We start from the raw sequence: 10389 nt of genomic DNA, 5'->3' as shown, positions 1-10389 counted from the left end.
AGAGAGAAAGAAAGAAAGCGAAGAAAAGAAAGAAAAAAGAAAGAAAAGAACCATGATCCTGCAGGCTGGAACAAAGCTGGGGTTTCCTACGACTGCCTCCTCAGCCCAGGGGAGGGGAATATTTTCAAAAGTTTCAGTGGTGTAAGTGGAGACACTTTTAGAAACTTCTGCCAACTCCTCTCCTTCTGCCCACTGATGTAGCCTCCCCCACACTCTCTCCCAAAACTACCTTCATAATGATTGTGTCTGATCCTGCAGCAGCTACGTTGGCTGGTTTTTTGTTTTGTTTTGTTTTGTTTTGTGAGATGGAGTCATGCTGTGTCACCAAGCCTGGAGTACAGTTGCTCGTTGCTCGATCTCAGCTCACTGCAACCTCCGCCTCCTGGGTTCAAGTGATTCTCCTGACTCAGTCTCCTGAGTAGATGGGCTACAGGTCCCCGCCACCACATCTGGCTAATTTTTGTATTTTTTGGTAGAGATGGGGTTTCACCATGTTGGTTAGACTATTCTCAAACTCCTGACCTCAGGTGATCGCCGTCCACTTCAGCCCCTCAAAGTGCTGGGATTATAGGAGTGAGCCACTTCACCAGGTGCTACTTTCATCTGTCAGCTCATTTAATCCTTGCACACCCTGGGAGGGAGGCACTTAGTGAGGAACGGTCTCAGAGAGGGTTCATGATTTACCTAAAATTACACAACTCACAGAAGCAAGAGTCAAAACTTCCACTAGCATTTAAGCCTCACGATGGCAGGGTTCGCTTTTCTCTGCTGTATGCTTTGTGCCTAGATTAATTGAGGGATTTTTTTTTTTTTTTTTTTTTTGGGAATCAGCCTCACTCTGTCGCCCAAGATGGAATGCAGTGGCACATTCATGGCTCACGGCAGCCTCAGCCTCCTGAGCTCAAGCAATCCTCCCACCTTAGTCTCCCAAGTAGCTGGGACTACAGACACACACCATCATGCTCAGCTAATTTTTTTAAATTTTTTTGCAGACATAGGGTCTCACTATGTTGCCCAGGCTGGTCTTGAACTCCTGGGCTTAAGCAATCCTCCCACCTCAGCCTCCCAAAGTGCTGGGATTACAGGCATGAGCTGCCACACTCCAGCCCCTCATGCCTAGAACAGTGACTGGCACACAGCAATCACTCAAGAGCTGTGTTCCAAATGAATGAATGAACTCCAGGCATAACTGGCTCCAAAGCCCTTGCCTTTTCTACAATAGATAGCATCCTGCATCCCACACTGTCACAGCTTCCCCTGGCTCTCAGCCCCCAGGGATCAATTCCCCTACTTGTGGGTCTTTCCTGTAGCTGCCTAAACATTTATTGTGTGTCCAACGTGGGGTGGGGGAACTGTGGTGGTGGTGGAGGTAATAGAGACTTTGGCAAGATGGAATCCCAGAAAAAAGCTCAGTCCAGGAGGAAACAGCTCTGATATCCCTTTACCTTGACCTTTGAATTCCTTAGAGGTCCTATACTTGAGAGAATTGGAAGTTCTCTTTCTTACCAGGCATTTTACACAGCTACTACACCACCACCCCCTATCTCCTTCGTACTATGCTTTGGGGTTTGTTGTTGTTGTTGTCGTTGTTTGCGGTGGAGTCTCATTCTGTCACCCAGGCTGGAGTGCAGAGGCACAATCTCGGCTCACTGCAACCTTCACCTGCTGGGTTCCAGTGATTCTCCTGCCCCAGCCTCCCACATAGCTGGGAATACAGGCGCGCACCACCACGCCTGGCTAATTTTTGTGTTTTTAGTAGAGACCGGGTTTCACCATGCTGGCCAGGCTGATCTCAAACTCCTGACCTCAAGTGATCCGCCTGCTTCAGCTTCCCAAAGTGCTGGGATGACAGGCGTGAGCCCCGCCCCCACACTGTTTTTTGTTTGTTTGTTTGTTTGTTTTTATACACCATGTTTTATAAGGAGTATTAAGGAATCCCTTTGGTCCCTACTTTGCAAAGAAAACCTCCATCTTCTTGAAGGTTTAGACTCCTCTGTGATATTAAGTAAAAGCTTTCCTCTTATAAGAGGGAGGTCAGCCCCGCCGCTGGTGCTCCACCACCATTCAGAGGCAGCTGGTACCACGATCCTCCAAAAGCACTGGCAAAGCTGGATGAGCTCTAGGACTTGTCATCACAGGGATACCCCAGCTTCCCCAGAAGTAACACTCCCTCCCTGGCGGGTAGAGGAGGTTCCCTGGTATGTACGGTTTTGTGTGTATGTGTCAGTGTGCGTGTGTGTCTGTAATGAAACTTGGGCTCTTCTGCTGCCCGGCAACATGCCTCTATTTTGTTCCTATTATGCTTGTTTCCATAGTAACCACAAAGGGGAGCTCCGTGGGCAGGCCCCTGGCCAGGGGATTCCCCTTACCCTCTCTTCTCTCCACAGTCCCCTTTTCTGAAATCAGCATGTTACAAGGAAGACAAAAGGTTGACTGCTCAAACGGTAATCTCAGTTTCTGATCCCAGAAGGGAAATGAGGTGTGCAGTCTGTTTGCAGTCTCTTTAGAAGCAGACCTTTCCCCCCATTGAAGGTCCTTTTGCATGATATCCTCAGAAGCAGACAAATAGGCTGGGCATGGTGGCGCACACCTGCAATTCCAGCACTTCATGAGGCCAAGGCGGGTGGATAACTTGAGGTCAGGAGTTCAAGACCAGCCTGGTGAAACACCCTCTCTACTAAAAATACAAAATTAGCCAGACGTGGTGGTGCACGCCTATAATCCCAGCTACTCGAGAGGCTAAGGCAGGAGAATCACTTGAACCCGGGAGGCAGAGGTAACAGTGAGCTGAAATCACACCGCTGCACTTCAGCTTCGGCAAGAAGAGCAAAAGTCAGTTTCCAAAAAAAAAAAAAAGGCAGGCAGAGAAATGACTGTTAACCCTTCTTAGCATCACCATCTGGGATCTCCCAGACCCCACTTCCACCCAATACACACACACACACACACACACACACACACACACACACACACTCCAGAGATTAACATTCCTGTCAAATAGGCCCTTCTCCATTCACTTCCATCACTTCCTAATCTGTCATTGTCCCCCGCCTAACAGTGAATCTATCTGGTGATTCTGGAATCTAAACATTATTTCCTAAGCAAGTCTCAAGCCCCAAACCCCTAACCCTACCCCAAAATATAAAGCCAAGTAAATTCAGCCTTCCCCAGCTCAATTCAAACCCCACCCTGGATTTAAACTTCAAGCTTCAAATAAGGAGTTCCTGAATTTCTTAGATCAGAGAGCCCTGATACACGGAAATTCTCCAATTACACTCAGACCTAATGAAATCTTCAAGCCCAAGCAGAACCCAACTGAAAGTTGGTTAGAGAATAAGAGACATGAGTCTGTCTCCAGAGTACCGTCTGGGAGGAAAAAGGCAAAGAAAGACTGTCCAGGCAGGTGAGAGGGACAGGAATTGGGCAAGGAGAGTGGGGCAGGTAGACACATGGGCCATGTCTGGATTCAGGCAGAGATTAGGGGTGTGGAGACGCTGTAAGACAGTAATAGGAGATGGGGACCCGAGATTAAGGAAAAGAAGCGTCAAAATGTGATTGTGTGAGGCTATGAAGGAAGGAGGGAGGGAGAGAGAGAAAACAGAAGAGCTTAGCACTGAGTTAAGGACTGGGCAGGCTGAGTTGTAAACAGGAGCAGAGGGAGGGAGCTGGAGTAAACGGAGCAGCCAACGCCCCAGCCAGCTCCTCTCCCCAGCGGGGAACAGGGAGGGAGGGGCTGAGAAAGGAGGGAACACCACTTCCTCGCCCCTTTCTTGGAATCTGCTTTTCTCCCGTCCTTTCCAACTTCCTCTGCCTTTCCCCCAGCTTCCTGGGGAAAGAGAGACCAGCCTGGGTTTCCCTCTCTCCCTTCTGCTTACAGTTCCCTAAGTCCAGTTGAAGGAGATCAGGCTGAGCAGGGAAGGGCCTAGGCTGCCCAGAGCCTGAGTCACCACATAGTTGAGGTTCCTGTCACTCGAAGTCCCGCCTCTGCTACACTCCGTGCCCTGTGCCCGCCCCAGGACTTGGATCGCTACAGCTGACCCTGGCCCCAGGGCTGGCTCCACTTCCACACTCCTTACGAAGCTACCCTTACCAAGCTCTGGGTGCAGGAAGCTTTTAGATGCCTTGCTCTCCCTGCCCCTCCACACGTGGCATGCTGCACCCACCACTGTTACCCCTTGATGTTTGAGGGAAGCATCCTCCTGCTCAGCTTTGGAGCAAAAGTGATTCAGTGAGTGACTGCAAGGACCATGGAAAGGCTCGGATGCACTCTTGATAAGTCACTTCCCTCTCTGGGCTCATTTCCCCACTGGTAAAATAAAAGGTTATTAGAGATGGTCCCTGGCAGTCCCTGTAAGAGGTACATTCTGTAAGTCTGATTCAGAGAGACAGATAGTTACTATTGAAGAGTGGGATAAAACAGGCGTGTTTGCTAGCCCCTGTCGTAACAGTAGGAGTGGGTGGGGTGGGGCAGGGCAGGGCACAGGACCTGCCACCATAGGGCAGCCAACACCCTAGGCATCTTGGTGACTCAGGTCCCACATGGAGGACTAGCCGGAAAGAACCCTGTGGGTCCCCTGTGAGTCAGGGGAAATGCTGATTCCCTGAAGGATGACTGGCTGCGTTCCCACTATTACCAACTCTCCTTCCACCTTGAAAGTCTCCCAGGATGGGTACCGTAAGCTCATTCCACCTCCCTGGCCTGCTCAGCAGCTTCCACCCCTCCGGCCTGACCTTGGCAGCCCTCCTTCCCTCAGCCCTCCTTACCCTCTGACGGGTCCTCATGCCCTACCATGTTCCCTCCTTTACCCCTTGGCTCTGCCCATCCTTGCCATCCACGCCATCCCAGCAGAGCCCGCCAGATGATTGCAAAAGGGCTGAGCCAGCAGAGAGGCCTTCACATGACTGCTGTTCCTGCTGCAGAGGGGAGGGGGCAGCTGGGAGTGGAGGCACATTCCATGGGAGATCCTATCAGAAATAGCCCCAAACCCTAACTGACCATCTAGCCCCTGATCTGCACGTCGCCCATTGTGTTCAAAACATAGTCAATAGTCAATAGGCTGGTCTCGAAATTCTGAAGAAATCCAGAAAACAAAGGGGGGTAGTGGAGAAGGGAGGGGCCTAAGGGAGTGAAGAGAGGCCAGCAAAGTGGAGATGGGGTCTCCAGGACGTCACCACAGAGCCAGTACCACCAGCGCAAGGTATTCTCCCTCTAATGGGAGATTCAAGTGACAGAGTGCTGCCCTCAGCACCCCCCACCATACCCCACTCCACCCATCCCTTGGGTGCTGAGGCACTGGGACACCCCAGTAATTCCCCTGGAGTAAAACAGTCTGGTCTGGGAGCCATGCCAGTCTGACTGGAGCAAACAGACAGGAGCAGGTGGCAGTTTCTCTAACCTTTCAGGAGCACCAATGTGAGCTGCACAGCACTAGAGGGAGAGAACTGGGTGGGAACCCCAAAATCACATTCAAACACACAGGAGCACAGCAAGTGGGGGACGTCTGTGCCCTGCGGTGCCCTATAGTCACACTGGCTGGGGGAGCAGGGAAGCTACAGCACCCAGAAAAACTGATTTGATGTGTGTGGAGGGAAAGTTCTGAGTTGACAATAAAGAGTGGCTGTTGCCATGAAAACCACAGTATTAATTTCAGAAATGACTGGGTGGAGCCTCCAAAGTGCTTCATTCCTCTCCCTTCAACATTCTAGGCTTCCCCCACCTTTCAAAAGGGGAAGTGGCACATTTAGGGCATGTGGGCAGCTGGTGGGATGGGTCTGACCCATTGAGAGCAGCAGCTGTCCAGCTCCAGCTCAAAGCAGGACACAGGAAAAAAGGAAACAATATAGGTTTTTCTTGGAAGAACTTGAAAGGTTTGTAACTTTTGAATAAGTGACTTAAGCAGAAGTGCCAACAAAGCTAAAATAAATAGCTGCTTATAACCAGTATCTACTGGTTTATCTACAGTCTCTCTCAGCCACTCCCACTCACACTCCAGGCTCTGCGAAGATTTTATCTGAGTCAACTGACACCCTGGGCCCCCACCCCTTCTCCTTTCTTTCACCCTCCCTCTCTGGAAGCTCTGAGGTTTTGCACGGTTAAGTGGATAAAAGAGCCTCCTCCTTCCCTCATTCTACCATAGCTTTCCAAGATCATGCCCTGCCCTCGGCCCCTGATGCAAACACCCCCTTCCCTTTCTGCTTCTTGCCCCTAGCCTCTGTGCCATGTACTGGACCGTGGAGCCGGGTCGCCACCTCTATGTGGTTTTTGGGTGACATGAGCCTCCCTAGCACCAAGAGAATACTGCCCAGCAACCACAGACATCCACAGGCGCAGGCTCTGATTGGCTGCCCACAACAAAAGCAAGGAAAAGGAAGGATCCAGCAAACCATGCAGAGCCCAGCTGGGATGGGAAGGGCAAGAGTCCTTGCTGCAGTGACTCAGGCCTCCCTAGGGCAGGGCGGGGACAGAAAGAACTCCAGATGTGCTTCCCCTTTCCTGCCTCACATCTGCCGCTAGAAACTTCCACTGTTAACCTCTCCCCTACCCACCACGGCAGAGAAGCCCTCAAATCCCACCCCTATCTAGAGGCCCACAGCCTGGCCTTTCTGAGGCCACAATCCTCGCCTCTCGAGGCTCCTCCTTCACCTCCTGCTTGTGGGTACTGGCCCTTGCCCAAGTGCAAGCCCAGCCTCAAACAACAACCTGGCCACCCTTACTCTGCACCACACAGTGAGGACTGCAAGCAGGATGTGCAGATGACTCACTCTTCCTGCAGGCAGAGGGAGGCTGAGGTAGGGGTCCCTGCCCCAGCCCAGACCGCCTAGTCCATGTGGGTTGCCAGGCCCGCTGCTGTCCATGGCCCACCCAGCAGAACTCCACCCTTTTTCAGTTGGGCTTCCCTCCTGAGCCTTTCAAGCCGCCCTCTCAAATCTAAACTACTCTTCCAACTTGGTCCCTCCTGCCTGAGGCTTCAGCCACAGATTTGGTAAGCAAACACCAGGAAGGTGGTTAAGATCCCACAGCCACAGAAGGGGGTATGATTTGAAACAGAAATTGGGAAGAGTCTGACAGCTTCAGTGAGGCCCTAACAAGCTAAAAGGCACACCCTAAGCCTGCATCTAGTACTTTTTTGAGATGGGGGTCTCACTGTGTTGCTCAGGCTGGAGTGCATTGGCTATTCACAGTTGCAATCACAGCACACACCACAAAGGCCTCCAAATCCTGCCTTCAGCCATGCCCCACCCAAGCAGCCAGGACTACAGGAACGTGTCAATGCACCAGCTGCACCTAGCATTTTCAGATCCTAGCTAACAGGAGCCTAGAAGGCTCAGAAGAAAGGTATCAAGTTTGGACCCAGCTCAAGATGAGCTGCCAGGGAGCAGAGTCTGAGCAAGCATGAGCCCATTCCCACCCATCTGGATCCTAAACCACAACTCTTCTCTGCCCACTCCAACTGCAGGTCAAAGAGCTCAGCTGCAGATGACCGCCCTATCTATCCCCTCTCAGCTACCAGCCCGCTGTGTGCGCCCGGTTTCCTCACCCCAGCCAAGAGCCCTCTTCTTTTCCTGGACTAATAACTGGAATGAAGAAAACCACACACAAAACTGTAAGCTGGGGACCAAAGGCAGGCAACCATTTCTGCATACACCTCAAAACGTGACTCAGTCTATAGGTTTCCAATTTCACCTGAGCTGTTAAATTTACAGGGAGATCCTCAATGATCTTCAGAAAAGACAGAAGAGCAAGAAACTCTGAGAAGGATGTAATAAACATTAAGCTCAACAGGGAATAGTAACCATTAGTCTGAACAGGATTATTAGCTGACAATTACAACTACTCTACCTTCTAGGAGGTAGCAGGGTGTGGACACAGGCCTCAAGAGTGACACCCAAGCCAGGCATGATGGCATTCACCTGTAGTCCCAGCTACTAAGGAGGCTGAGGCAGATCACTTGTGGCCAGGACTTCAAAACTATAGCATGATTGAACCTGTGTACAGCCAGCCACTGCACTCTAGCCTAAGCAACATAGAGCCAGTTCTACAAAAAATAATCATAAAAAAAGTGACACCCACTGGGTTCAAAACTCTGCCTCTTCCACTTAAAATGCGTGAGCACAGGCAAGTTAGTGAAATCTCTAAACCCCTATGCTTCCCATTAGAAATCAGGGACACCACCAGGGAGATAACACAGCCAGGAAAGGGAAAACGGGCCAGGCTTGTGTCTGTTGAGTAGTCTGTGCCTGATACTGAAGATCTGAGGCATTGGAACGATAACCCTAGGTCAGGCATGGTGGTGCATGCCTGTAATCCCAGCACTTTGGAAGAGCAAGGTGGGACGACTGCTGGAGCTGAGGAGTTTGAGACCAGCCTGGGCAACAGGGTGAAACCCCATCTCTACAAAAAAATACAAAAACTAGCCAGGCATGGTAGTGCACGCCTATAGTACCAGCTACTCGGAAGGCTGAGGTATAAGGATGGCTTGAGCCTGGAAGATGGAGGTTGAGCTGAGATTGCACCACTGCACTCCAGCCTGGGCAACAGAGTCAGACCTCGTCTCAAAGAAAACAAAAAACCTACAACCCTTACATATTGTCAGCTACCTACCTCACAGGCCAGTTACAGGAAATCATGTGAAGTTCCTCTGCACTCTGTGAATTATACATGTTAGTTCTTGTTACTAGCAGCTATTCTCTCTTCACTGGGAAAGGTCTGGAATCCAATCCCTAAGTATTAGGTAGCCACGAAGCCCCATGTCACTACCCGCCCCAACTGCTTCCGCTCTTTCCCAGCTAGAAGACACTCATCGCCGTAGGAGGCAGGGTAATTAAAATCACAAGTGAACACAGGCCTCTATTTCTGTTCTTCTGAAGTCTTCTCTCCTGCATATCGAGGTACTGCAGACACAGAAAATGCCCTACTTCAATATATCTACTCCCAGGGAAGAAGCCACCACTCACAAAGGAGGCAGGACAGGAGAGGGTTCAATGTTCAGTTTCCTTTAATGACCCCCATCTCCCTGAAGGGCAGGTGCAGGCAGCGAGGCGATGGCAAGAGATGTTCACTTGAAGATCTTGCCCTGATTGACGGCTTTGCCCACATGCTGGAAGGCTCCCTCCCAGGAGAAGTACTCTCGAACCAGCGTCTGGGCCTCCTCGCTGCCAGGATCCAGTTTCCGCCATGTGTACGACTCGTAGTCCACCTGCCAATCTGGACTCAGCTGGGGATAAAAAGCCAGCATGTGGTCAAGTTATGAGATACCACACCCCACACCTGTGTTACTTCCAGCTCAAACAATTGTCATCAGACCCCAGGTCTCCTGTGAACGTGAACTGCTCCTTCCTATAAGCATTCCTGAACTCTCCCCAACGTCCATCGGCTCAGAAATAAAACGCTGTTTCCTATATCCTTGCCCCACCCTAAAGAGACTCCTCTCTTCCACCGTCCTCACCGGAAAGGCAAGCTCCTGGCCTCGGAAGACCCAGACTCCAGAAATGGAGCTGCTATTGTTGGTTCCAAAGAGGATGACACTGGCGAAGGCATTCTTCCTCAGCTTGTCCAGTCGCTGGAACATTCCTGAAGGGGCAAGGGGGAACATTCAGCCTTTGGAATCACAGCACTCACTACACCTTGTTCTCCTTCCTCATCTCAGACCCACTGTCTTCTTACCAGTGATGAGATTGCAGCTCATGAATGTCTGAGTGAGTTCTTCAGGGAAGCGATACTCTGAGTACCACAGGGACCAGCCGTCCTTATCAAAATGTTCCCAGAAATATGGCAGTGCCACAGAGAGTGTGTCCTCATTGGAGTACTTGCGCTTAAATTCATCCAACACAAAGGTACTAAGAGGAGGAAGAACGCACAGGAGGTCAGTAAGGAGGAGGGTTGCCAGGCTAAGAGAAGTGAGGGGTGCTTTCACTTAAAATTTACTAATTAATACAGTGGTCACTGTGCTGGGAGATGTGTATGACCTTATGAGGGAAGAGAGCTCTGAGGGTTTTGAACAGGGGCCTAGGACACTCCTCTGCATAAGTATGCAAGGCATGTGGAGGGTGGAACTCCAAGAGGGGCTGGGGAGACCTGCCCCAGGAAGGGCATGGCTAACTGCTGCCCCCAGGTGGAGACAGTGAGGACTTTTTCTCCCTGTTCAGCCCCTCCCCAGGCAGTTTTCCAACAACCACTCAGTCACTGACTCACCCAAGTCTCTTCCCCCCCCCCATACAGGCCTCTTCAGGTTACACAAGCTGTAACAGGAATGTAAGCAGTGAACATTCTCTATGGGCCTCCACCCCAAATCTTACACCCATGTCCTTTAGTCCCTCTCTGCCTATAAAGAAGTTTTCCGCTGGGCGCGGTGGCTCAAGCCTGTAATCCCAGCACTTTGGGAGGCTGAG

The 10389-nt window shown here is 51.0% G+C and overlaps 1 protein-coding gene across 1 annotated transcript in view; it reads right to left on the bottom strand.

Annotated features, from left to right (window-relative positions):
- Nucleotides 1-8978: 8978 nt before the first annotated feature.
- The window catches only part of EEF1G (eukaryotic translation elongation factor 1 gamma), an 11331-nt gene continuing 9920 nt past the window's right edge, over nt 8979-10389 (bottom strand). The window contains exons 8-10 of the mRNA XM_017504003.2: nt 9665-9837; nt 9447-9571; nt 8979-9215 (exon numbers count right to left, since the gene is read on the bottom strand). Of these exons, the coding sequence (XP_017359492.1) occupies nt 9057-9215; nt 9447-9571; nt 9665-9837 (457 nt within the window). The 3' untranslated portion in view covers nt 8979-9056. The remainder of the gene's footprint in view (nt 9216-9446; nt 9572-9664; nt 9838-10389) is intronic.

Source organism: Cebus imitator, unplaced genomic scaffold, assembly GCF_001604975.1.
Source record: "Cebus imitator isolate Cc_AM_T3 unplaced genomic scaffold, Cebus_imitator-1.0 Scaffold316, whole genome shotgun sequence".
NCBI classification, from domain to species: domain Eukaryota; kingdom Metazoa; phylum Chordata; class Mammalia; order Primates; family Cebidae; genus Cebus; species Cebus imitator.
Note: the sequence above shows the minus strand (reverse complement) of the source record. Positions and strands in the feature narration are given on the sequence as shown.